The sequence below is a fragment of the Esox lucius genome, chromosome 7, assembly GCF_011004845.1.
Source record: "Esox lucius isolate fEsoLuc1 chromosome 7, fEsoLuc1.pri, whole genome shotgun sequence".
Lineage (NCBI taxonomy): Eukaryota > Metazoa > Chordata > Actinopteri > Esociformes > Esocidae > Esox > Esox lucius.
The window spans coordinates 22328502-22356125 of record NC_047575.1 but is presented as its reverse complement, the minus strand read 5'-3'; the positions used below and the strand labels follow the sequence as shown (position 1 = coordinate 22356125).

At 43.3% G+C, this 27624-nt stretch overlaps 1 protein-coding gene across 3 annotated transcripts; it reads left to right on the top strand.

Moving 5' to 3' along the window:
• The first annotated feature begins 1875 nt into the window (after positions 1-1875).
• Positions 1876-24110, top strand: acer3 (alkaline ceramidase 3). 3 transcript variants are annotated; one of them, XM_034293445.1, is made up of 12 exons: positions 1980-2060; positions 2140-2227; positions 3170-3280; positions 9379-9431; positions 10242-10294; positions 10947-11028; positions 12511-12546; positions 15425-15483; positions 18110-18286; positions 18378-18482; positions 22945-22990; positions 23084-24110. In XM_034293445.1, the coding sequence occupies exons 3-12, from the start codon at positions 3193-3195 to the stop codon at positions 23135-23137; spliced, it is 753 nt and encodes a 250-aa protein (XP_034149336.1). In that variant the 5' UTR covers positions 1980-2060; positions 2140-2227; positions 3170-3192; the 3' UTR covers positions 23138-24110. The 3 variants fall into 3 exon arrangements, with proteins under 3 accessions (XP_019903282.1, XP_010868964.1, XP_034149336.1); XM_020047723.3 differs by lacking the exon at positions 2140-2227 and having other exon boundaries at positions 1876-2060; XM_010870662.4 differs by lacking the exon at positions 2140-2227 and having other exon boundaries at positions 1877-2060; positions 18185-18286.
• The last annotated feature ends 3514 nt before the right edge of the window (positions 24111-27624 follow it).

The window sequence follows — 27624 nt, the reverse complement described above, 5'->3', positions numbered from 1 at the left end:
GACACTGCTGCCCCCCTCAGGATGTACAGATGTTAGATCCTGGAAGAACAGTGCTGTCAAGGCATTCTCAGTCTCAAGGCATTCTCAAGGAAGATCCACCTAAACCCGTTTGACTGTGGACATGCATTCACATGCACACAATGTGATTCAGTATAAGTGTTGCCATGACATGTGGCGGGGTTAATGAGAATAGAATGAAGCACGCTATTCAAATTGACATACTGATCCAGACTGGTGGATGTATGTACATAGTATCACTTATGATGATATATATAAAATATTGCGATTATTCTCTGCAATTAATCGACATACTTGGAATTCTTAAGTCCTAATGGAACACACACACAAGCTAATCTAAGTATGCCTATGGTCTTAAGTACCACAATGCTTAGCCTAATTCAATTTTTTCAACTCATCAGGTGGTAAGGAGTCATAAGAACCATGGAATCTAGATTAGTCTCAAATACTTGGCGTGGAGCAGGTTATGCATTATTACATTTAGATTTAAAAACAATGAATTAGTTATGATTGATGTAGATGCAAAAACATATGGCGTCTAAGGTAATGTTACCTCTAATTTACTTTTTTCCACGTAGTGTGTTTCGCGACCTAATAATGAATTATAAATTGCACTCCAATAGAACAAGCACTTAAAATAATTTTGTCAAACTTACCCAAAACCACATAACCTCAGAATAAAATAACATCCAAAATGTAATATTTTGCATTATGTTAGTGCCCATCATTGCGCGTGCAGAAACCCGGCCAGAAAGCAAGGTGTTTGGCAGCCCTCGCTTCCTCCACGAGGAACTCCAAACAGAAAAAAATCCCAAAGGACTTTTTCTCTCGGTCCAGAGACATATTACTGTGGTTGCGACCTCCATTAGGGTTAATGAGGGGACTTGACAAAAAACCTGGCATGTTGATCTACCAGCCCACTTTCATGTAAACTGCCTCATCATCAGAAACTGAGTTAGTATGTTAGCCAGCCTGCATAGCAACACTTGTGATAGCATGGACAACCAGTTTCGTTTGGACTAAAACAATACAATGAAATAATAAAAGTAACTGTTATTTTAATATTTAACCTTTTATAAGATACAAGGCACGCAGTTCAGTGCTGTATTGTGAATACAGTCACAGGTACAGTAAATGTGTTATCTAACAGCACTCGTACCTTGTTTGTTAGGTGCACTTCAATTCAATGTACTCTAGTCATCTGACACATCAACAGGCCCCACACCCTCAGTTTTGTTTTGAGGTAGGTGTCCGAGACCAAGATTATGCCACACTACAAGTAATACATGATAAATACAATTTGACAAATGTGTGTTTCCCAATATATAAATAACCTACTTAAAGAGGCATCAAGCAATAGCAAAGCATCATTCACCCAGGGCCTGTAAAGGGGTGCCAGATGAGGCAGGAGAAATGTGTAATATATAGACATATCTATGGATGTAGACTGTACATTGAAGAAAATGTAGTTTAATAATTTATTGAGGCAATACAGTATTTGCTTAGAATTAGACAAGTCATTGTTTACAAACAAGAGTTAAAAATTTTTTTGCAGCTTTATATATATAAACAGGATAAGTAGTGTGTTATTGGGACACTTTGAGAAAAAGCTAACATTTCCCATGTTGCTAATCGCGATGTCATCATACCGTTATAAATATAAAAAACACTACTTGCCTGGATGGATCCCAGACAATTGTCTCTAGCATCGGTTTATTTATGTATTTCTTCCTAAACATGCAGTAACAAGCAAAGTAGTAATGAAACACGTATGCATTGTAGACAAGTTTAGACAGTAGGCTAGCCTGCAACCAAACTCTGCCTGTACGCAGGCTGGTGATAACTGTAGAAATGGAGGGAGGCTCTCAGTCATAAATCCGCTTAGTAGTCTACCTACACTCCTCCCTCACTCACCATTCTACCGTTCTTTTTTTCCATCATGGCTCCCTCTGTAGACAGGCTAGGATATTGGGGGCGGCCAACCTCGACGCTGGATTGGTGTGAGGAGAATTATGTTGTCTCTTTTTACATCGCAGAATTCTGTAAGTAATCTAACAATATGCGTTCATCTAAAAAGAAGTTAGGAAACCAAAACAAATGCAATAATATACACGGATGCAGATACACGCGGAAGGCAATCGGAATAGCGTACTCAGAGACGGAAGAGGAAGCGAGACTCCCGACTAATAGAATGTTTTCGTTTGCGAAGGTAATGGAACTAAAAGGTTTCGCATCTGTGGTAACGGCAGAACCGCCTCGTTAAGTATGTAGGATTCATGGTTGATGTATCCACCATCTTTGGCACCCTGGTGGTGACAGTCCCTTATGTACGCGCCGGTAGAAAAGTGCTCATACATTTTAATAGCCTACAGTTATAACTGACAGCAATGACAGGTAACATTGTGTCAGCTGTTTATACTGGGAATTAGTCACATGTAGAGCCACTTTGGACAATGCTTGCAAAAAGAGATGATCCACAATCCCGACACATATGAACCACAATATTATTTGCTGCTGCATCACCTCTAAATAGTTATGACAAGCGGTAGTCCCTGGAATTTACTAGTCATAATTTATAAGCATCTATACTTCTTTTGTAGTTACTAGTAACTTTTACAATTGTCAGTATCACACAATTTTTTAGTTTTATTGGTAAACGTTGATTATGTAGCCTACTAGATTATGTAGCCTACATATTCATTACTAGTAACTATTCCTGCAGTTACATTATTCTGTTTTAATATTTACAGTTGCTTAGGTACTTAGTTATTGCTTAAATACATAGTTAATACTCAATTCCAGAGTTGTTTCATTACCCTTTAAGCATTGTACGGTATGATTTGGTTTTATTTCTTAATGCATTGAAATTATACATTAAAATGTATGTTAAATAAATGTATTATTCCTAACTGTATCACTCCACATTACTTGGTGTGGTCAAATAACTTTTAATAAACAGCCAGTTCAAAGAGATTTAACTGGTCTTAATGGAAAATATCATTGGACCATTCTATGGAATATCAGTATAATTTCAAGTCTGACTTTTTTTTCAAAACAATACAATTGGTGGTTTTGGAGTTTGCTATTATATAAAATATATCTTCATTCATCATCCGATTATCGTTTCTCTATCTGTTATTTTGTTATCTAGGGAACACTGTCAGTAACCTGATTATGATCCTGCCTCCTATCTACGCTGCCACCCAGACGTATAAAGATGGGCTAGAGTTCCGCTATGTCTACTCTTTTCTTGGACTGTCAGGTGTGTGTTTCATAGACAATAGCTGGTATTAGTATGATAGTATGAACCAACACATTGCCCTCCATAAGTATTGGGATAGTAATGTCAAAATTCCTTTTTTTTGCTATACACTCAAGGCATATAGAAATACAATCAAAAGATGAATTTGATGCAAAATTTGAGAATGTCAGCACTTGCAACACTTATACCAACTAAGAATAAGCACTGTCAGTTGCATGTCACAATTTTATGCAAGGATACATATTGGGACATTTGGCTCACATCTCTCTGATTCACCACATGGTTCCTATTGCATTGATTGTACACACATAGGAGCTGTGAATGTTTAATCTCAGTTACTGTTGGAGTCTATGTTTTTGTGTTAGTACGCGTAATCGAACATGAAGTCTAGGGAGCTGTGTGTGAAAGAAAAGAAAGCAATTTGGATGCTTAAACCACAGCACAAAAATTGGGCTTAGCCAAATTATCAGTTTGTAATTTCCTAAAAAAGTATGAAATCATTGTTGTCAGCACTCGGCAACCTTCAGGTAGACCAAGGAAAACAACAGCGATTGAATACAAGATTAGCAGAGCTGTGAAAAACAACCCTAAAATAAGTGTCAGTGAAATTACACCTCAGAAAATCAAAAACCTCCAGAATGCTGGCGTGAAACCTTTTCTGTTCACAGAAGACCTTGGTAGCAGAATTACAAAGGCCACACTGCAAGATCCAAACCTCTGATCAGCACCAAAAGCAGAAAGGCTAGATTAGAATTAGCTAATTAGTACAGAGATCAGCCAGTACAGTTTTGGAACAGAGTTTAATGGACAGGTGAAATGATGGTGAACCTTTATCGAAGTGATGGGAAGGCCAAAGTGTGTTGTAAAAAAAGAACTGCAAGTGATCCGAAGCACACCACCTCATCCATGAAGCATGGTGGAGAAAGTATCAGCATGCATGGCTGCCAATGGAATGTGTTCACTCACTTTTATTGATGATGTAACAAACTATGGCAGCAGCAGAATTCATTCAGAAGCATACAGAAGCCTCTAGGCTACTATTGTACAAGGAAAAGCCATTAGGCTCATTGGGCGTCACTTCACAACGCAACAGTATAATATCCCAAAAAAGGGTTTATCAAGGGAAACTAGTGTTTTAGATTCTAAATCAATTTAAATCTGATTGAACATAGATTTTACTTGCCGAAGAGGAGACTGACATCAGAAACACCCCCAAACAGCTCAAAATGACTACAGGAAAGGCTTAGCAAAGCGTCTCAAAGGATAATACCTAGAGTTGGGTGATGTCAATGGGTCCCAGACTCACTGCTGTTATTGCATTTAAGGTATTTACAACTAAATTCAAGCTTTTATACTATTGCTTTAAGTTGAATTGTCCCAATACAATGCTTGCAAGAACTGGGAGGATGGACCTCAGAAATTGCTGTTATAATTAGTTGGTTAAAAATATATGTATTTGTTGAAACACCCAGAAATAAAATGTGACCATCTGTTCTTCTGCCTCATATTTAACTTTTAATATTTTTTTCATATTCCTTTAGTGTACTGCAAAACTAAAGATTTTGACTTTACCGTATCAATATTTATGGAGGGCACTGAAGATAACATTACCGGCACAATCATTTGGTGGTAATGGTCTTTAGACAGTGTTTTACAGTACAGTTGTGCTCATAAGTTAGCATACCATGGCAGAAATTGTGAAATTTTGGGATTGATTTTGAAAATATTACTGATCATGCAAAAAGACTGCCTATCACGTGGATGCACTGAGCAGGCTAGATACTGAGCCATGGGGAGCAGAAAAGAACTGTCAAAACACCTGCATAACAAGGTAATGGAACTTTATGAAGATGGAAAAGGATATAAAAAGATATCCAAAGCCTTGCAAATGCCAGTCAGTACTGTTCAATCACGTATTAATCATCATCATCTTCCGCTTATCCGGGGCCGGGACGCGGGGGCAGCAGTCTAAGCAGAGATGCCCAGACTTCCCTCTCCCTAGACACTTCCTCCAGCTCTTCCGGGGGGACACCGAGGCGTTCCCAGGCCAGCCGGGAGACATAGTCCCTCCAGCGTGTCCTAGGTCTTCCCCGGGGTCTCCTCCCGGTGGGACAGGACCGGAACACCTTCCCAGGAAGGCGTTCCGGAGGCATCCGAAACAGATGCCCAAGCCACCTCAGCTGACCCCTCTTGATGTGGAGGAGCAGCGGCTCTACTCTGAGCTCCTCCCGGGTGACCGAGCTTCTCACCCTATCTCTAAGGGATCGCCCAGCCACCCTGCGGAGAAAGCTCATTTCGGCCGCCTGTATCCGGGATCTTGTCCTTTCGGTCATGACCCAAAGCTAATGACCATAGGTGAGAGTAAGAACGTAGATTGACCGGTAAATCGAGAGCTTCGACTTGCGGCTCAGCTCTTTCTTCACCACGACAGACCGATACATCGACCGCATTACTGCAGATGCTGCACCGATCCGTCTGTCAATCTCCCGTTCCATCCTTCCCTCACTTGTGAACAAGACCCCTAGATAATCCTCCTCCACTTGAGGCAGGCACTCTCCCCCAACCTGAAGTGGGCAAGCCACCCTTTTCCGATTGAGGACCATGGCCTCGGATTTGGAAGTACTGATTCTCATCCCCACTGCTTCACACTCGGCTGCAAACCGTCCCAGTGCATGCTGAAGGTCCTGGTGTGAAGGGGCCAACATGACAACATCATCCGTAAAGAGCAGAGACGAAATCGTGTGGTCCCCAAACCTGACACCTTCCGGCCCCTGGCTGCGCCTAGAAATTCTGTCCATAAAAATTATGAACAGAACCGGCGACAAAGGGCAGCCCTGCCTGAGTCCAACATGCACTGGGAACAAGTCTGACTTACTGCCGGCAATGCGGACCAAGCTCCTGCTTCGGTCGTACAGGGACCTGACAGCCCTTAGCAAAGGACCCAGGACCCCATATTCCCGGAGCACTCTCCACAGGATGCCACGAGGGACACAGTCGAATGCCTTCTCCAAATCCACAAAACACATGTGGATTGGTTGGGCAAATTCCCATGAACCCTCCAACACCCCGTAGAGGGTATAGAGCTGGTCAAGTGTACCATGGCCCGGATGAAAACCACACTGTCCCTCCTGAATCCGAGGTTCTACTATCGGCCATATTCTCCTCTCCAGAACCCTGGCATAGACTTTCCCGGGGAGGCTGAGAAGTGTGATCCCCCCTATAGTTGGAACACACCCTCCTTCTTAAAAATAGGGACCACCACCCCGGTCTGCCATCCCAGAGGCACTGTCCCCGACCGCCACGCGATGTTGCACAGGCGTGTCAACCAAGACAGCCCTACAACATCCAGAGACTTGAGGTACTCAGGGCGGATCTCATCCACCCCCGGTGCGTTGCCACAGAGGAGTTTCTTGACACCTCTGTGACTTCAGCCCAGGTGATGGACGAGTCCACCTCTGAGCCCTCAATGGAAGACGTGACGGCGGGATTGAGGAGATCCTCGAAGTACTCCTTCCACCGCCTGACGACATCCCCAGTTGAGGTCAACAGCTGCCCACCTCTACTGTAAACAGCGTTGGTAGGGGACTGTTTCCCTCTCCTGAGGCGCCGGACGGTTTGCCAGAATCTCTTCGAGGCCAGCCGATAGTCCTTCTCCATGGCCTCACCGAACTCCTCCCAGGCCCGAGTTTTTGCCTCCACAACCACCCGGGCTACAGTCCGCTTGGCCTGCCGGTACCCATCAGCTGCCTCAGGAGTCCCACAAGCCAACCAGGCCTGATATGACTCCTTCTTCAGCTTGACGGCATCCCTTACTTCCGGTGTCCACCACCGGGTTCGGGGATTGCCGCCTCGACAGGCACCGGAGACCTTACGGCCACAGTTCTGAGCGGCCATTTCGACAATGGCGGTGGAGAACATGGTCCACTCGGACTCAATATCTCCAGCCTCCCTCGGGATCAAGTCGAAGCTCTGCCGGAGGTGGGAGTTAAAGATCTCTCTGACAGGAGACTCAGCAAGATGTTCCCAGCAGACCCTTACAGTACGCTTGGGCCTGCCGAGTCTGTCCAGCTTCCTCCCCCGCCATCGGATCCAACTCACCACCAGGTGGTGATCAGTTGACAGCTCCGCCCCTCTCTTCACCCAAGTGTCCAAGACATATGGCCGCAGGTCAGATGAAACAACAACAAAGTCGATCATCGACCTGCGGCCTAGGGTGTCCGGGTGCCACGTGCACTGATGGACACCCTTATGCTTGAAAATGGTGTTCGTTATGGACAAACTGTGACAAGCACAGAAGTCCAATAACTGAACACCGCTCGGGTTCAGATCAGGGGGGCCGTTCCTCCCAATCACGCCCCTCCAGGTGTCACTGTCGTTGCCCACGTGGGCGTTGAAGTCTGAGCACTTTCCCCAGTCTGAGCACTTTCCAGCACCCCTCCCAGAGACTCCAAGAAGGTCGGGTACTCTGCACTGCCGTTTGGCCCCTAGGCACAAACAATAGTGAGAGACCTATCCCGACCCATAGGCGCAGGGAAACGACCCTCGTTCACCGGGGTAAACTCCAAAACCTGGCGGCAGAGCTGGTGAGCTATAAGCAAACCCACACCAGCCCGGTCAACTCCAGAGTGGTGAACAGTCCATCCTCTCTCAAGGAGTGTGGTTCCAGAGCCCAAGCCGTGCGTAGAGGTGATCCCGACTACCTCTAGTCGGAACCTCTCAACCTCACGCACAATCTCAGGCTCCTTCCCCGCCAGCGAGGTGACGTTCCACGTCCCTAGAGCTAGTTTCAGTGTCTAGGGAACGGGTTGTCTAGGCACCCAGGTTGTCTAGGCACCAGATCTTCTCCGCACCGGCCCCTTATGGTCCCTCCTGTGGGTGGGCCATACCGGGCGACGTCACGGACCTCAACATTTTTCTCATCATTAAGGGGTTTTGAACCGCTCTTAGTCTGACCCGTCGCCTAGGACCTGTTTGCCTTGGGAGACCCTACCAGGGGCATATAGCCCCAGACAACATAGCTCCTAGGGTCACTCGGGTACTCAAATCCCTCCACCACGTTAAGGTGGCAGTTCATGGAACTGAAGTGGAAAAGTCAGAGATCTCTTGATACCAAGCCAAAGTCAGGTAGATCAAGAAAGATTTCAGCTAAAACTGCCAGAAGAATTGTTCGGTATACAAAGAAATACCCACAGGTAAGCTCAGGAGAAATACAGGCTGCTCTGGAAGCTTCAGGCACACTTTAATTTGGAATGACAAGACAAAAATAGAGCTTTATAGTCACAACCATAATTGCTATGCTTGGAGAGTGGTTAGAACAGAATACCATCCCCACTGTGATGCATGGTGGTGGCTCACTGATGTTTTAGGGGTGTGTGAGGTCTAAAGGCACAGGGAATCTTGATGGCAAGATGAATGCAGCATGTTATCAGAAAATACTGGCAGACAATTTGCATTCTTGTGCATGAAAGTTGCGCATGGGACGCTCTTGGACTTTCCAGCAAGACAATAACCCTAAGCACAAGGCCTAGTTGACCCTCCAGTGGTTACAGCAGAAAAAGGTGAAGGTTCCAGAGTGGCCATCACAGTCTCCTGACCTTAATATCATCGAACCACTCTGGGGAGATCTCAAACGTGCGGTTCATGCAAGACGACCAAAGACTGCATGACCTGGAGGCCTGAAAACGAATGGGCAGCTATACCTCCTGTAAGAATTCGGGGCCTCATTGACAACTATTACAAAAGACTGAACACTGTCACTGATACTAAATTAAGAACAAAGGGTATGCAGACTTTTGAACAGGGGTCTGTTTGTTTTATTTATTTTTTTGCCATGTTTTGTTTTATGATTGTGCCATTCTTTTATGACCTACAGTTAAATTTGAATCCCATAAGAAATAAAAGATGTGTTTTACCCGCTCGCTCGTGTTTTCTTTACAAATGGTACATTTATTGCCAATTCTCCAAGGGTCTGCAAACTTTTGAGCACAACTGAATACTGAAATGTCATCATCAAGATGCTTTCCTGAAACATTAAAATGTGGGTTTGGATATCTGTGCTTATTATTGTTGGTTTGATGCCATCTTTTATTTCGTCTCAGCTGTTGGCATTGGTTCCTGGTGTTTCCATATGACGCTGCAATATGAGATGCAGGTGAGCTTACTTTGGGTATCTGAATAAAAAGGAATCAATATTTGTCCGCATTATGTATGCATTCAGCTGTTAAGGACATTATATCTTATAATTCCCATAGAATACACATTTCAACTCTTCCTTTGCAGTGAACTCTGAAAGTATTTGGACGGTAACATCTTTTTTTTCTTGGCTCTGTATTCTAGCACTTTGCATTTGCTATGGGGTTCAAGGGCACACACCTTTGGTATATTGAACAATCTAGAAATAACCGTACTTTGTAGTCCCCCACTTAAAAAGTTAAAACTTTAGGCATGCCAACATCAACTGTCTTGGAAATTATAAAGAAGAAACAAAGCCCTGACCGGCCAAGTCAATCCGCCGATGTGAATCCAATTTAACATGTATTTCACAAGCAGGAAGTGAAGATGGCTGCAGTGCAGGCCTGGCAAAGCACCACCAGGGAAGATACCCTACATCTGTTGATGCCTATGGGTAGCAGACTTATGACAGCATGGCAGTTATTGCATGCAGAGGATATGGGCCCAAGTAGTAAACAACTTGAAAACATAATACTAATTTTTACCATACCTTTAGCACATTGCATATTTCTAAACGGTAATAATACCATTGAATAAAAACACTGCACTTAAATCCGATAGTCATTGTATTACTGAAAATCTAAAGTGTTGAACACCAGAGTAAAAAATACTTAGAGTTCACTGTAAATTAGGTCAGAGACACTGGAATGCGAACATAAAACGGTAACCTTTTCTTAGCTGGAGAAACATAATCATACATCACTCTGTGTCTTGGCTCTGTCCCCCACAGTTGCTGGACGAGCTGCCAATGATCTACAGCACCTGTGTCTTTGTCTACTGTCTGTAAGTGCCCATATAAGTCTATCATCACCTAGGCATGAATCTGGAGTAGGAAAACCAAGCAAATAAAGCAAAGAAAAAGACAAATAAACCTTTTAAATTTGAAGTTTTAAGAATTGGTTCCCAACTGTTCTCACTGATAATTTAAGAAACATACATTTTCTGGCTTAACTGCATTGACCTAGCAATCACGCCGACCAAAGTCTGAAACGTTCCTTATCTAATATGGCAGTCTTCTTAAGTCGGTCAAGGAACTCACTGTCTGCTGCTCTGTTGGTCGTCCCAGTATGGAACCACCCAAGCCTCCACCTGTTTGATTCTGCTTTCTTCTGCAGGGTGATTGTTACTATGTACCTTGCTCATTACCATAGGTACTGTTATTAATAATATTACATTGTTAATGGTGTTATTAGTAGTATTGTATACACGATCATGCAATGGTGGTAAGTTATCCCAAAGGCACGGAGCCTAATGCCAAAACACTGTGTGTGTAGTGTTGTGCATTGTTTCTCTAATAAATGGTTAAACCAAGACTGAAGTCTAAATTGTAATTATGTTACGGCCACCTGCTTTTCAAACATTGACCTATGGCTGAATCTGGTAGCTTCCCATGCAAAAGAGGAATGAGAAAATAATTAGTATTATCCTATTGCAGATATGAATGCTTCAAGCAAGAAAATGCTCTGGGTGTTTTTCCTATCACATTGTTATTGATCTTCAGTGTGTTGGTCAGTGTGGTGAGTATCATACTTCCCACATACATTAGTTCCAAAATTATTGTGATGAGCAAAAAAAGACTAAAGGAGATGTGTATGTTGTATGCAAATATTGAAATATTTATATTCTTTAATAATTAATTCAAAAAGATCTGTGTACATTTTGAATTTTTAAATATGATTTAAAACAAGAAAAGGAACCAGGCATGCCTAGTTCAGCCTGCCCACAATTAGAAGGAATGAATGTTGTTGCCCTCACTGGATTCGACCTGGGGTCTCCTATGAGACAGGCTGTGTCTTTAACCACTATGCCACTAAGCTATACATGTGTAGAGTGTTCTGCATCGTAAAACCAATTAGTCGAAACTCCACAGATCTCCACGAAACTAGTTCCCTACATTTGCTAACATCCAAACCAACAACAGGTATAAAGGGTTGATACACTACATTCAACACGTTAAATATAAAAGGGATTACTGTAGGGACCGATTGGGACGTAGTATCATTTTGTCATGCCTTAATATCGCACCAAGTTTGAATATTTTGCTAGACACCATTAAGCATTGTGTTAAAATCACTGTCTTATTAAGTTTAGTTCCACCACAAATAGCATCTATGAATTACATGGCTTTTGCCACTGGTCATTTTAACAGCTTATTAGCCAGTAATAGGCTTATTAGTATCTACTAACTTACTACTGGGAATTGTCATAAGATTTGTGCTAGAGAGACTGAAGATGAACTTTACACTGCCAACGCTATTTCATTTAATCGCACAACGTTTGTTTTTCTTTCATTCGTGAATGACATTGATACAATAACTATCAATATAGAGGATAACTGACTTTATCATCAAGTAAAAAGAGGAAAACCCCTCCTTTTTTACTGTGCAAGTGGTTGTGATCTACTGTACATTACCCCAAAAAGCATGCATGGAGGCGTACTTTGAAAATCCACCATAAATTGTTGCAAAATAACCATAAACAGTTTTAATTTAGACTTACTTAGACTTACAAAGCTAGTGAAGGTTGTAGCCAGTGAACCCTGAACATCCTGAAGAAATCCTAATGCATAATTTGTTTTGGCTGTGGCGAGGCTCAAACACGGGTCCCTTGCATTTCTGCAAGCTTGTCCTACAATATAATCTATTAGCTTTTATATTCTTTAAAATATTTTGGGAAATATTATATAAAAAGGCCCTTAAATTGGAATTGCTTTTAAAAACACAGCTCTTTGGCCATGCACACCAGTGTTCATTGAAAGAATTGCCTTGTGAAGTCGCCAGATCCCAAGGAGCTTACAGTTAAACACTATCTGATTTGACTATTATTCTCCAACTTTTGGAGAAACATTTAGCTTAAATCTCTAATATAATTTTGTTATTTATTACTTTTTGCCTCATGTTGAATGTGGATAAAATTATTCTGGACCTAACAAACTACAGTTATTATATTACTGTTTGTCAATGATCACTGCCTGCATTGTTTTCTTCTATTTTCTCCAGGTTTATCTACAATGGAAAGAGCCAGTCTTTCACCAAGTAAGAAAGAGAGAGTGCGTGTGTACACGTCAGTACTCTCTTTGTTTGCTATCAGGGTTGCCTGTTTCATTAGTAAATATTTCCACTGACTAACCATGGAACTAGCCGGATATGTTCAATCGTTAGATAGCTGCTGGCATGTCAGTTCAGATACTGTATGTCCTTGCATAGTTGTCTTTAGGAATTTTTTCAGTCTTGTCCCTTGTCATACATCATGCCATACAGAACCTTTTCAACATAGGGGCAAAGGGATTCTTGAACTATGATAAAGAATTTAAACAAGAGAGTGTTTCGTCATAACTACGTTTTAGTTGACTTTGACATTTATCATCAGATAAGCCATTAGAAGATTGTGGGCTAGAACCGAGGGATATGTGCCTGCAGCAAGTTGATCAGCCCTTGACCAGCCTTCACCACTCCCTTGACCAGCCTTCACCACTCTCTTGACCAGCCCTTAACCAGCCTTCACCACTCACTTGACCAGCCCTTGACCAGCTTTCACCACTCCCTTGACCAGCCCTTGACCAGCCTTCACCACTCCCTTGACCAGCCCTTGACCAGCCAACTTCACCAATCCCTTGACCAGCCCTTGACCAGCCTTCATCTCTCCCTTGACCAACCCTTGACCAGCCAACTTCACCACTCCCTTGTCCAGCCCTTGACCAGCCTTCACCACTCCCTTGACCAACCCTTGACCAGCCTTCACCACTCCCTTGACCAGCCCTTGACCAGCCTTCACCACTCCCTTATCCAACCCTTGACCAGCCAACTTCACCACTACCTTGACCAGCCAACTTCACCACTACCTTGACCAGCCAACTTCACCACTCCCTTGACCAACCCTTGACCAGCCTTCACCACTCCCTTGACCAACCCTTGACCTGCCTTCACCACTCCCTTGACCAGCCAACTTCACCACTCCCTTGACCAACCCTTGACCAGCCTTCACCTCTTTCTTGACCATCCCTTGACCAGCCAACTTCACCACTCCCTTGACCAACCCTTGACCAGCCTTCACCACTCCCTTGACCAGCCTTCACCACTCCCTTGACCACTACCTTGACCAGCCAACTTCACCACTCCCTTGACCAGCCTTCACCACTCCCTTGACCAACCCTTGACCTGCCTTCACCACTCCCTTGACCAGCCAACTTCACCACTCCCTTGACCAACCCTTGACCAGCCTTCACCTCTTTCTTGACCATCCCTTGACCAGCCAACTTCACCACTCCCTTGACCAACCCTTGACCAGCCTTCACCACTCCCTTGACCAGCCTTCACCACTCCCTTGACCACTACCTTGACCAGCCAACTTCACCACTCCCTTGACCAGCCTTCACCACTCCCTTGACCAACCCATGACCAGCCTTCACCTCTTCCTTGACCAACCCTTGACCAGCCAACTTCACCACTCCCTTGACCAGCCTTCACCACTTCCTTGACCAGTCCTTGACCAGCCTTCACCACTCCCTTGACCAGCCTTCACCTCTTCCTTGACCAGCCCTTGACCAGCCTTCACCACTCCCTTGACCAACCCTTGACCAGCCTTCACCACTCCCTTGACCAGCCCCTTGACCAGCCTTCACCACTCCCTTGACCAACCCTTGACCAGCCTTCACCTCTTCCTTGACCAGCCCTTGACCAGCCTTCACCACTCCTTTGACCAACCCTTGACCAGCCTTCACCACTCCCTTGACCAGCCCTTGACCAGCCAACTTCACCACTCCCTTGACCAGCCTTCACCACTCCCTTGACCAGCCCTTGACCAGCCTTCACCACTCCCTTATCCAACCCTTGACCAGCCAACTTCACCACTACCTTGACCAGCCAACTTCACCACTCCCTTGACCAGCCTTCACCACTCCCTTGACCAACCCTTGACCTGCCTTCACCACTCCCTTGACCAGCCTTCACCTCTTCCTTGACCAGCCCTTGACCAGCCTTCACCACTCCCTTGACCAACCCTTGACCAGCCTTCACCACTCCCTTGACCAGCCCTTGACCAGCCAACTTCACCACTCCCTTGACCAGCCTTCACCACTCCCTTGACCAACCCTTGACCAGCCTTCACCACTCCCTTGACCAGCCCTTGACCAGCCTTCACCACTCCCTTATCCAACCCTTGACCAGCCAACTTCACTACTACCTTGACCAGCCAAGGCTGGTCCATCTTGTGTATATATATATATATATATACATTTTCTATAATTGAATTGTTTTTACACAGACTATCTGGCCGACGGCCCACTTCTTCTGTAATATAATTATATTAAGCATTTGGTATAAGCAGTGGGCAATGGACAGAATGCCCAGTGTTGACATGGATATTGAAAGTCTACAGTACCATTTCTGTTGCTCCAAAACAATGGAGACAAAGTGACAAAGTAACCTTTGTTTAAACTTCCTAGCTCTCAGCTTCTTATACTTCACTGCTCTGTTGTGGCTGACAATTAGTTATACATATTCCTACAACAATTTGTGTCAAAGAATGTTATATTTTCAGCGTATTGTTTTTATCAACTGCATGTAGTATGATATGCTTTTCTTTTAGAAAAAATGCAAAACATATCCATGATTATACACAGCTTATCAACCATCACAAAAGCAGTATTTTTATTAGAGCATTGATTCAGCACCACCTGGTGGTTGAACATTGTAAATGCTCTACTGTACTGTCATTCATTTTGATGTTAAGCTGTGGGATTAAAAACATAAGCATAGTATAATGATTTACTTTTGTTCTGTTAATGACAACCTTATTAAAGTACTGTAAAATATGACACAGGTCTAAATGTTGTTGCTTCGTGTAAACCTTGCTTTGTGTGTCTTCTAAAACCTGTTTTGTGTGTCTTCTAAAACCTGTTTTGTCTGTCCTCAGGTCATGTATGGTGCACTTGTAGCCTGTTTGGTGATGCGCTCTATCTTCATTGTGACATGGTATGTGTCAGTCATGATCCAGTAGTTTGGGTTATTAACTAATGATTGTGGGGTATAATCTATAATTAACTAAGAGGTAAATGTGTTATCCCTGTAAAGTATACGTTTTACAATAGTCATGGATTTTATGCTGTTGCGCTGATAGATGCTGTTTTGGACAACAAAACCATTACATTACCTATAGGGTTATGATACAATTAAGCAATAAGGAATGAGGGGATGTGGTATAAGGCTAATATACCACACCTAAGAGCTGTTCTCATGCACAACCGATTGAAGAGTTCCTGGACACAACGCTTAGCTGTGGTACATTGGCAATACAGTGGCTCTCAAAAGTATTCACCCACATTGAACTTTTCCAAATGTTATTTTTACAACATGAAATCAAAATGGATTTCATTATGTGTTTATGCAACTGGTCTAACCTAAAAAAATCCATTATGTCAAATAAAAAAATAAAAAATCTACAAATTTTTAACTAGAAATACAAGATAGAAGAAAGTTGATTGCACAGTATTCAATTCCTTTAGCCAATATTTAGTGGCACCTTTGGCAGAAATTACATCCCTGAGTTTGTTTGATAAAGACTGTTTTGCAGCCAAACAACTCCACCTTTGACTCATCCACATTACTGCAGTCATTTTGATCTGTACTCAAGTCTGGCAAACGTCCATCGTGTGTCTTGATATTCTTTTTTGAGAGCAGAGGCCTTTTTCTTCCTGACCTCTCATGTAGGCCAGGTTCTTACAGTCTCTTCCTGGCGGTTGACTCGTGTACGTTGACATTGATTGTGGCAAGAGAGACCTGAAGATGTTTGGTGTCGATGTTACTTTGAGGTACTTCTATAAGCATCTTTCGATTAGTTCTATGTAGATTGTCAGTTCTCAGGATTTAGGATTTTGTTTGTAGATCTGTTGTACAGTGGAATTATGTTTTTTGAATTGCTTGGAAATTGCTTTGTAACCCATTCCATTGGTTTCTTCTGAAGGCCTTGGATAAGTCTTTTGAACATGGCATGATGTGTTAACACTAGAGCTGTCAAAGTTAACGCGTTTGATTAATTTAAAATACTTCACGCCGGAATATGTTTGTAGCCGTTAACGCATTTTAAATGTTTGAGCCTCAGCGTCATTCAGTAAGGACTTTAGCGGGAACTGACGGACTGCGCTGCTATCAGGCATTTATTGTTCATCAGGTGAAACTTTATTGGTGGTTGACTTGACCTGAGCCCTTCACAGGCATTTCAGTACAGTTTATCATTGGAGTTTATCACATTGCCTGTAGCATGGTAAGTTGTCATTATTTCAAATGTTTTGCTCTTCTAATCATTCATCTTTCCACCAAAGCATATTCTCGCGGTGGACTTAGCAAAAAACTGTGCTCTGCATGAATTAATATACATATATACCCTGATTTAATGTTTGTATAACATCTCTAGCTACCATGACTTACAGTATGCTATTGCCTATTCAAGTAGCCTACCTCATGCATTTGGTTGAATTTGGGGGAAATGTAATAGAGACACTTTATGAAGTATTTGGTTGTGGTTAACATCTTAAATCTAGTGTTTACAGGCACCCACATCAACCCGATTCTAACAACATTTCAGCCTAAACATCAAAGGACAATACCATGACCAGCTTAGGTGTGATTCAATGGGTTAAATGCCTGCACACCATGTAGCTGTACAGATAAGAGGGGCTGATATGTTTTATACAGTAGCCTAACGTAGCAGATATTGTCCTTGGTGTGTTAATCAAGAAAACTATGAGATGGCAACATTCTATTTACATTTACATGGGCTCCATTTAGATGCAGACAGTTATTGTGGTAAGCCATGGACTGACATTGTATGTATATTAAACTAAATTAAGGGTTGTGACAACTTGCATTTATTTAATTAAGTCAAGCACTGTCCATAGTTTGCAATAAAACAAATTATGTCCTTACCATAATGCACTGCTTTTTAAACAGAAAAGTGTGTATTAAGGGCAAAATGTAAATACATTCAAAAATTGCGATTAATCGCAATTAACTACAGAAGATTATGCGATTAATCGCAATTAATTATTTTTATCATTTGACAGCACTAGTTAAGACACAACCATATTAATAAGACAAAATCAGACCAAGTTTCTAATGTTTATGGAAGGCTGGATCTTCCCAAGTTACTCTCCAATGATTTTCTAACCATTTGCACTTGTTTTGGTGCAACTGATTCTATTTTTAGCCATTCAAAGCTTATTTTTGTGTGTGATTTGTTAGATTGGGTCACCTTTATCAGTAAATGTGGTTGAAATTTAGTTCAGATATACAGATGTCCAAATATGTAAAACAAAATGCAACTTTCCAGGGGGTGTATTCACTTTTTACATTACTGTAAATGTGAATTAAAGTTAAGCCACATACTGTATACACAATATTATTTACAATGGATCAAACTCTAACATTAAGACAGGTCTCATATACTACAGTTTGCAGCTTCAGGGTTTGAATCACCTAGTTTATAGTGTCCATACATCTCATGTGATACTGTGTGTTTTAACTACAGGTTGTACCCCTGGCTTCAACGTATGTGTTTAAAGTGTCCCTACATCTCATCTGATACTGTGTGTTTTAACTACAGGGTGTACCCCTGGCTTCAACGTATGTGTTTAAAGTGTCCATACATCTCATCTGATACTGTGTGTTTTAACTACAGGGTGTACCCCTGGCTTCAACGTATGTGTTTCCTCTCTCTGAGTATCTTCCTGCTGGGGTTCCTATTGTGGAACATTGATAATCTGGCATGTGACTCACTCAGGTAAACTGACACACACAAGAAAACATGGACATCCATGTGTTGAGAGAATCGTTTTTTTTAAACAGCCTTTGTCCTCCCCACTCCGTGTTAGAGCCACCAGACAGCGACTTCCTCCAGTTGTTGGGGCTGTGACACAATTCCATGCCTGGTGGCATATACTCACAGGCCTGGGCTCCTATTTACACATACTCTTCAGGTAAGACCTTAAGAGAAACATTTAAGGTTTACGATAGCTACATTACACGTTTTACTTTGTTAGTTCACTTTTTGTATTTGTTCACACTCAAATGGTTTCATGCTGTGTAGGAACATCATTTGATTAAAGACAGACTGGTGGGTTGTTTCACACCTTATGATTTTCTTTGATATGCCGACATTGTACAAAGTGATTGCAGCTGGAAAGCTGGTTGTATTAAAGGGATATTTTGGTTAAACACATTTCTGAGATTTATTTGGTTGTCTAGTTGCTTTCAAGAGCCATATACTGCAGCAGCAGGACTCAAAAGACGTCCGCTCGATAAACTACCGTACACAACTGCACAGAAAGTTTTTAAACGTCATTAAAATACATTGGTCCAGTGGTATAAGCTGCAGAATTTCTTTCAGAACAAAACTCTATGCCTTATTTCTTCCCTGTTTCTATTCAATAAAGAATAAAAATGAATTGAAAAATATAAAACACAGTCAAACCCATAAACTAGTAGAGAAACCTATCCTTTATTAAATTAACAAAGAATTGAACTCTGTAATCACAAAGACAAATAGCTGTATTAATTCCACACAAAGAATCATTTCTAAACGTCTTATTCTTCTCTATGCTGCCTGTAAGTTTATACATGTGTCTGCACGCCCACATACCCTGCTGTCCATCCATCCATCCATCTTCTTCCGCTTATCCGGGGCCGGGTCGCGGGGGCAGCAGTCTAAGCAGGGATGCCCAGACTTCCCTCTCCCCAGACACTTCCTCTAGCTCTTCCGGGGGGACACCGAGGCGTTCCCAGGCCAGCCGGGAGACATAGTCCCTCCAGCGTGTCCCGGTGGGACGGGACCGGGAACACCTTCCCAGGAAGGCGTTCCGGAGGCATCCGAAAAAGATGCCCAAGCCACCTCAGCTGACCCCTCTCGATGTGGAGGAGCAGTGGCTCTACTCTGAGCTCCTCCCGGGTGACCGAGCTTCTCACCCTATCTCTAAGGGATCGCCCAGCCACCCTGCGGAGAAAACTCATTTCGGCCGCCTGTATCCGGGATCTTGTCCTTTCGGTCATGACCCAAAGCTCATGACCATAGGTGAGAGTAGGAACGTAGATTGACTGGTAAATCGAGAGCTTCGCCTTGCGGCTCAGCTCTTTCTTCACCACGACAGACCGATACATCGACTGCATTACTGCAGAAGCTGCACCGATCCGTCTGTCAATCTCCCGTTCCATCCTTCCCTCACTCGTGAACAAGACCCCTAGATACTTAAACTCCTCCACTTGAGGCAGGCACTCTCCACCAACCTGAAGTGGGCAAGCCACCCTTTTCCGACTGAGGACCATGGCCTCGGATTTGGAGGTACTGATTTTCATCCCCACCGCTTCACACTCGGCTGCAAACCGTCCCAGTGCATGCTGAAGGTCCTGGTTAGAAGGGGCCAACACGACAACATCATCTGCAAAGAGCAGAGACGAAATCGTGTGGTCCCCAAACCTGACACCCTCCGGCCCCTGGCTGCGCCTAGAAATTCTGTCCATAAAAATTACAAACAGAACCGGTGACAAAGGGCAGCCCTGCCGGAGTCCAACATGGACTGGGAACAAGTCTGACTTACTGCCGGCAATGCGGACCAAGCTCCTGCTTCGGTTGTATAGGGACCTGACAGCCCTTAGCAAAGGACCCAGGACCCCATATTCCCCAAGCACCCTCCACAAGATGCCGCGAGGTACACAGTCGAATGCCTTCTCCAAATCCACAAAACACATGTGGATTGGTTGGGCAAACTCCCATGAACCCTCCAACACCCCGTAGAGGGTATAGAGCTGGTCCAGTGTTCCACGGCCCGGACGAAAACCACACTGTTCCTCCTGAATCCGAGGTTCTACTATCGGCCGTATTCTCCTCTCCAGAACCCTGGCATAGACTTTCCCGGGCAGGCTGAGAAGTGTGATCCCCCTATAGTTGGAACACACCCTCCGGTCCCCCTTCTTAAAAAGAGGGACCACCACCCCGGTCTGCCATCCCAGAGGCACTGTCCCCGACCGCCACGCGATGTTGCACAGGCGTGTCAACCAAGACAGCCCCACAACATCCAGAGACTTGAGGTACTCAGGGCGGATCTCATCCACCCCCGGTGCCTTGCCACCGAGGAGTTTCTTGACCACCTCTGTGACTTCAGCCCGGGTGATGGACGAGTCCACCTCTGAGCCCTCATCCTCTGCTTCCTCAATGGAAGACATGTCAGCGGGATTGAGGAGATCCTCGAAGTACTCCTTCCACCGCCCAACGACATCCTCAGTTGAGGTCAACAGCTGCCCACCTCTACTGTAAACAGCGTTGGTAGGGCACTGTTTCCCTCTCCTGAGGCGCCGGATGGTTTGCCAGAATCTCTTCGAGGCCAGCCGATAGTCCTTCTCCATGGCCTCACCGAACTCCTCCCAGGCCCGAGTTTTTGCCTCCACAACCACCCGGGCTGCAGCCCGCTTGGCCTGTCGGTACCCGTCAGCTGCCTCAGGAGTCCCACAAGCCAACCAGGCCTGATAGGACTCCTTCTTCAGCTTGACGGCATCCCTTACTTCCGGTGTCCACCACCGGGTTCGGGGATTGCCGCCTCGACAGGCACCGGAGACCTTACGGCCACAGCTCCGAGCGGCCGCTTCGACAATGGCGGTGGAGAACATGGTCCACTCGGACTCAATATCTCCAACCTCCCTCGGGATCCAGTCGAAGCTCTGCCGGAGGTGGGAGTTAAAGATCTCTCTGACAGGAGACTCGGCCAGACGTTCCCAGCAGACCCTTACAGTACGCTTGGGCCTGCCGAGTCTGTCCAGCTTCCTCCCCCGCCATCGGATCCAACTGTGGTGATCAGTTGACAGCTCCGCCCCTCTCTTCACCCGAGTGTCCAAGACATACGGCCGCAGGTCAGATGAGACGACAACAAAGTCAATCATCGACCTGTGGCCTAGGGTGTCCTGGTGCCACGTGCACTGATGGACACCCTTATGCTTGAACATGGTGTTCGTTATGGACAAACTGTGACTAGCACAGAAGTCCAATAACTGAACACCACTCGGGTTCAGATCAGGGGGGCCGTTCCTCCCAATCATGCCCCTCCAGGTGTCACTGTCGTTGCCCACGTGGGCGTTGAAGTCCCCCAGTAGAACAATAGAGTCCCCAGTCGGAGCACTTTCCAGCACCCCTCCCAGAGACTCCAAGAAGGTCGGGTACTCTGCACTGCCGTTCGGCCCGTAGGCACAAACAACAGTGAGAGACCTATCCCCGACCCGTAGGCGCAGGGAAACGACCCTCTCGTTCACCGGGGTAAACTCCAACACATGGCGGCAGAGCTGGGGAGCTATGAGCAAACCCACACCAGCCCGCCGCCTCTCACCATGGGCAACTCCAGAGTGGTGAAGAGTCCATCCTCTCTCAAGGAGTGTGGTTCCAGAGCCCAAGCCGTTCGTAGAGGTGATCCCGACTACCTCTAACCGGAACCTCTCAACCTCACGCACTAACTCAGGCTCCTTCCCCGCCAGCGAGGTGACATTCCACGTCCCTAGAGCCAGTTTCCGTGTCCAGAGATCGGGTTGTCTAGGCCCCTGCCTTCGACTGCCGCCCGATCCTCTTTGCACCGGCCCCTTATGGTCCCTCCTGTGGGTGGTGAGCCCACGGGAGGGCGGCCCCACGTCACCCGTTCGGACTGAGCCCGGCCGGGCCCCATGGGGGAAGGCCCGGCCACCAGGCGCTCGCATTCGAGCCCCAACCCCGGGCCTGGCTCCGGGGTGGGGCCCCGGCTGCGCCATACCGGGCGACGTCACGGTACTCAAAATGTTATTCTTCATTAAGGGGTTTTGAACCGCTCTTAGTCTGACCCGTCGCCTAAGACCTGTTTGCCTTGGGAGACCCTACCAGGGGCATATAGCCCCAGACAACATAGCTCCTAGGGTCACTCGGGTACTCAAACCCCTCCACCACGTTAAGGTGGCAGTTCTTGGAGGGGATACCCTGCTGTAGAAACTGCATATCACTACCTGCCCTAAAGCCAAACTTAACTGAAGTGTGGAACTGAGCAGCTCATCAAAACAATTCCACAATAGTGAGTCGTTATGTCATGCCTCAAGCGGATATATTGTGTTTATAAAATGTTGAATATGATAATGACTGATTTTGCACCTGATAATGTGAGGGCTGAGGCAGTTGCCTCTTCTGCCTTATGGTAAGTGCCCATCTGTAAGTCAGAGTGAGGAAGCTCATTTGGATGAACTGTAACACATTGGTGAAACACTGCCCATTTCCCTACTGTACACAAGGCTGAAGTGTCATTCTACTCATTTGGTGTCTTTTGAGTGTAAGCGTAAGTCCTTCAGAAAATAATTGATTCAGTTTAAATGTAGCATTGCGGTAGGGTCACATGGATACTAAGTGTTTCACTTAAAATTTGATTATGTTCTGTTTTCATGCAGCCTCCAAATAAGGTCAATCTACCTCAAACGCAGACCAAAAGTAACAGTAAGTGTGCTAATCTTCAACACAACCCAGTCCTACGTTTTTGTATATATCATTACAATGTCAACAATAATCTAACACAGTATGTTCAATCAGTTTCTTTGTGGAGTGTGGCCCATGTTGCGTATGGAGGCTCAGAAAACTAGCTGAGTTGTTGGGGACGGAGGGTGACTGCCATACAACAGGCACGGGAGCCGTCCTTGCTGTCGATGGGACACATACACACCACTAGAGGGCAGCCAGGCACCATACCAATCCAGGGACCTTTTGGAGTTTGCCAATTACAGGATTAAGTGTGTTGTTGTGGAATGGCATTTTTTTTCACTTTTGGTAATCAAAAGTTTTATTTTTATTTTTCTTATATTTTTTTGTGCTGATGTTTTAATGCCATGTCTTTTATTTTCTAAAAATGTTTGTGCAATTTACATATGTAAATGAAATTAAATCAATGCAGATATAATAAGTAGGTATACTGCCCTAACATGAATATATCCTTGAATGTATCCAATTCTTCCTTGAAAGAATTGTTATTTTAGTGCATAAATCATCATTGTGCATCTATTATTAAGTTCAATGATATAATAAGTATTTTCACAAACCATAAAAACATCAGGTGGTTGGCTTGAGCTGGCTGTATAGTATCTGTCATTGGTGGTGACAGATACTATAAAACGTTGAATATAATATGGGATGAACCCTATCCATATGCTGTAATCTCCTCTGAGGGCATCCACTCTAGATGAAAGTGTGCTGGTCACAGATAAGACTAAAACAGAGACAGCAGAAAAGGGCATAATAGGTATTTTATTTTGACTATTTATTTTCTCTGCAAGGGCCACATCTGTTTTATGTATAGCCAAGTCTGGATTTGCATTAGGCCTCTATTTGCTAAATTCGAAGCTGCAGTGAAATTTTACCATGTTGACATTTTATTTCTGATTTACTTTAATGTTAATAACAAATCCAAGCAAGATGATGTTATCTTTGTTCCACTGCAAATACATCTTTTAACATTATCATAGTATAAATGTCAAGGCTACAGTATAACTACTTTAATTTGTACTATCTACCAAAAGTTTTTTATTTGCCAACACAAATGGTAATGATGGAAGTTTATCTGAAATAAAAATAAGTACAAAAGTTTTGGTGTTGCTGTCAAAATGAGGAATACAAATACACACACACATTTACTCACCTATTTTAAAAACAAAACCAAAGTTGACTGCCTTTAAAAAATATATATTTTTACATTTGTACTAGTTTTTAACCTAACACTTATCCAAACCTTCACTTTAATCTCAATGACCAAACTTGTAGACATTAACTTAAGGTTACCCTAATTCCTAACCCTGAATTTAACCAGTAATGCCTAACCTTAAACCTGATTGCAGCCCTAAACCCAATTGTAATTAAGCATTTTTCTTCTAACATAGGGACAGGCTAAAATGTTATCATCAGACATATTGTTCTGATTTAACCAATGTGGAGACATTTTTGGACCCCCATATATTGTGGTCAGAAACACATACACGCTTGTCAAAAAGATGAGATCTCTTATCCAGTATTTTGTCTTTAGTTCACCCAGATCTGTATTAATAATGGATTTGGACATGGTCTTCATCCTAGCAGCCACTAAATGGCATGAATTGCCAAATGTCCTCTACAGGTTATTAAGTTAATTTGATTCAGGTGGTTCTTGTAAATATTAAACCTCTTTGAAATTTTCCAAATGTTATTGTGTTATAACTTGAAATCAAAATGTATTTAATTAGGAGTTTTTTACATTGATAAACACATAAGTCCATAATGACATTGTGAAAAATAAAATCTGCTAATTGATCAAAATTAATTCAAATATACTCACTTCTCCAGAAAACTCAAGACCACTGGCCACAAATGTGCTTCATTGTCAATATGTTGTAACATGCTTTTAACAATGTCGTTCTTCCTAGATTTGTTTTAGCATGCATTGTCTCATGTAATCAGAGCTCCCCCTTCTTGCATAGCAAAGCAATAGAGAAAAAGAGGAGCTCATTTGAGACGAGTACTGGCAATTAAAAAACATAATCATAATTCTCTATGCTCTATTTGAGAAAATTTTCAGTTGGTTAATGTAAAAACATTTAGCAGTGATTCTCAGAAGATGAAATGTAATTCATAACCTAGTTTCAAGGTGGCAGTGTTAACACACAAAATCTGAGATTTAAACCTCATTACTTCTACAATAGCTTGCAATGATTGTGTACAAGGGATGATCACAAATATGCTACAGTATCCAAAACTCATAGTGACAGAAATATCCAATTGCAGAAATAGTTTTCAAACTGTATTTTATTACATGCAGACCAAGCTGATGTTAACACATGGTGCTGGGAAACGTGCAATGAGAAGCACTGAATGCTTTGTTTTCACAGTTGTTTGTTTCAGTGGCTCAGGGCTGTATGACAACACAGTTGTGTGTACTACTATCCACCACCCCCCCTCCCACGGCTGTCGGCCCGAGCCCTACGTATGCTGAATGTCTGGTGACGTCCCAGTTCAATGAGTCATAGGTTTTAAAACCTGGACTTCCATTCATTTAATGTCTTATCATTATGGGGTACCATTTTAAATGGTCGGGTTGGGGCATGTCATTTTGAGGTGAGTCGAATGTAGTGAGCTACTACTTGTTGGTTTATAGCCAGTTGCCAAATTTTGACCAAGTTGATAGCATTATTAAGATAAATATTGATTGCCCTTATTCTCTTTATCTCACGTATTCAATGTGCAGTACCAAGGTTTGGCATGATTGAGTCACTCACTCCCATGAGAGTCATGTCTGGCTCTTTTTATTTAAATGTTTTTACTAATTGCCGTTGTGGAATTCCCACAGGACAAGCCACTATTGAGCAAGGTACAAACAGAGTGTTTTGGTCTTGTGAAGACTTATGCGTTATCCAAGCATCATCTAAACAGTTAATACAAGACTACTCATTGTCTATTTCCTCTGAATCACCATGCCCTTACAGTCTCGCATAGACAAATCTGAAAATTGCACTGGTTGAAAAGAAAACTGTAGTACAAGCCCTACCTTTTGAAATGTACAGGGACATATGGAAGTGTTGTACTGTCGACTACAGGCAAGTCAGAACAAAGCTGTTTAACCAAGGAATGACATCTCAACTGATCTTTCCCAGCTCCTCATCTTATCAACAAGATGTTCAACACTAAACACACACAATCGCTATCCAGTCTTCTGCAGTGTTTGTATTGTCAATCTGTTTTACCTGCCTCTGTATTTAAAGTAAATTGTTTGATTTTGTACATAGGGATTTCATCAGATGAACATACAGTTTCTTTTTTAATCTATTTGCCTTGAGTGTGGATTAACTTCGTGTTGAACAATCTGAAAAAGTCCCCTAAGTCATTCATCCTGAGTACTTAACATTTCCGGTTATAGACAGTGATGTACTGCAACTGATTAGTACGTTGGTATGTGCATGTGATGTTTCAGTTAAAGTTCATGGTGGACAATAGTAGAGTATAACTTGCATATAAACCTTGGACATGCATTTAATTATATAAAACTAGACAGTTTTTGTCTCCATGTTGAATATTTTTGTTCAACGCTTAATATTCATTCCTGCTCTCATTTGAAGCAGTACATAAGCCATTTTAAGTCAAATGTGTTCCAACTCCTTGTGAGAAGGTTAAATTAGCATTTACCAGATGCAAAACTGTACAACCCATAGTAGTGCACACACCAGCTGCTATTGTCACCTTCATGTGAATTTATATTAACTCAAATGTTTTATAATATTTACAAACACGTGTTTAAGGACGTAATGTTATGTTAAGTCCTTAAATATGTGTCAAGGCCCTACTTGATTGTAGCAATTCACAGGGACTCGAGAAAGTACAAGTTGAGGTACAGTGGGGAGAACAAGTATTTGATACACTGCCGATTTGCAGGTTTTCCTACTTACAAAGCATGTAGAGGTCTGTAATTTTTATCATAGGTACACTTCAACTGTGAGAGATGGAATCTAAAACAAAAATCCATAAAATCACATTGTATGATTTGTTTTAAATTAATTAGCATTTTATGGCATGACATAAGTATTTGATCACATACCAACCAGAAAGAATTATGGCTCTCACAGACCTGTTAGTTTTTCTTTAAGAAGCCCTCCTGTTCTCCACTCATTACCTGTATTAACTGCAACTGTTTGAACTCGTAACCTGTATAAAAGACACCTGTCCACACACTCAAACAGTCAAACAGACTCCAACCTCTCTACAATGGCCAAGACCAGAGAGCTGTGTAAGGACATCAGGGATAAAATTGTAGACCTGCACAAGGCTGGGATGGGTTACAGGACAATAGGCAAGCAGCTTGGTGAGAAGGCAACAACTGTTGGCGCAATTATTAGAAAATGGAAGAAGTTCAAGATGACAGTCAATCTCCCTCGGTCTGGGGCTCCATGCAAGATCTCACCTCTGGGGGCATCAATGACCATGAGGAAGGTGAGGGATCAGCCCAGAACTACACGGCAGGACCTGGTCAATGACCTGAAGAGAGCTGGGACCACAGTCTCAAAGAAAACCATTAGTAACACTATACCGTCATGGATTAAAATCCTGCAGCACACGCAATG

Bases quoted from the DNA above. Each gene is read 5' to 3' on its own strand.
- acer3 (XM_020047723.3), top strand. From the start codon at position 1,958: ATGGCTCCCTCTGTAGACAGGCTAGGATATTGGGGGCGGCCAACCTCG. The intron at 9,432-10,241 runs GTGAGCTTACTT...TGTCCCCCACAG, and splicing joins CGCTGCAATATGAGATGCAG to TTGCTGGACGAGCTGCCAAT. The intron at 18,483-22,944 runs GTAAGACCTTAA...GTTTTCATGCAG, and splicing joins TATTTACACATACTCTTCAG to CCTCCAAATAAGGTCAATCT.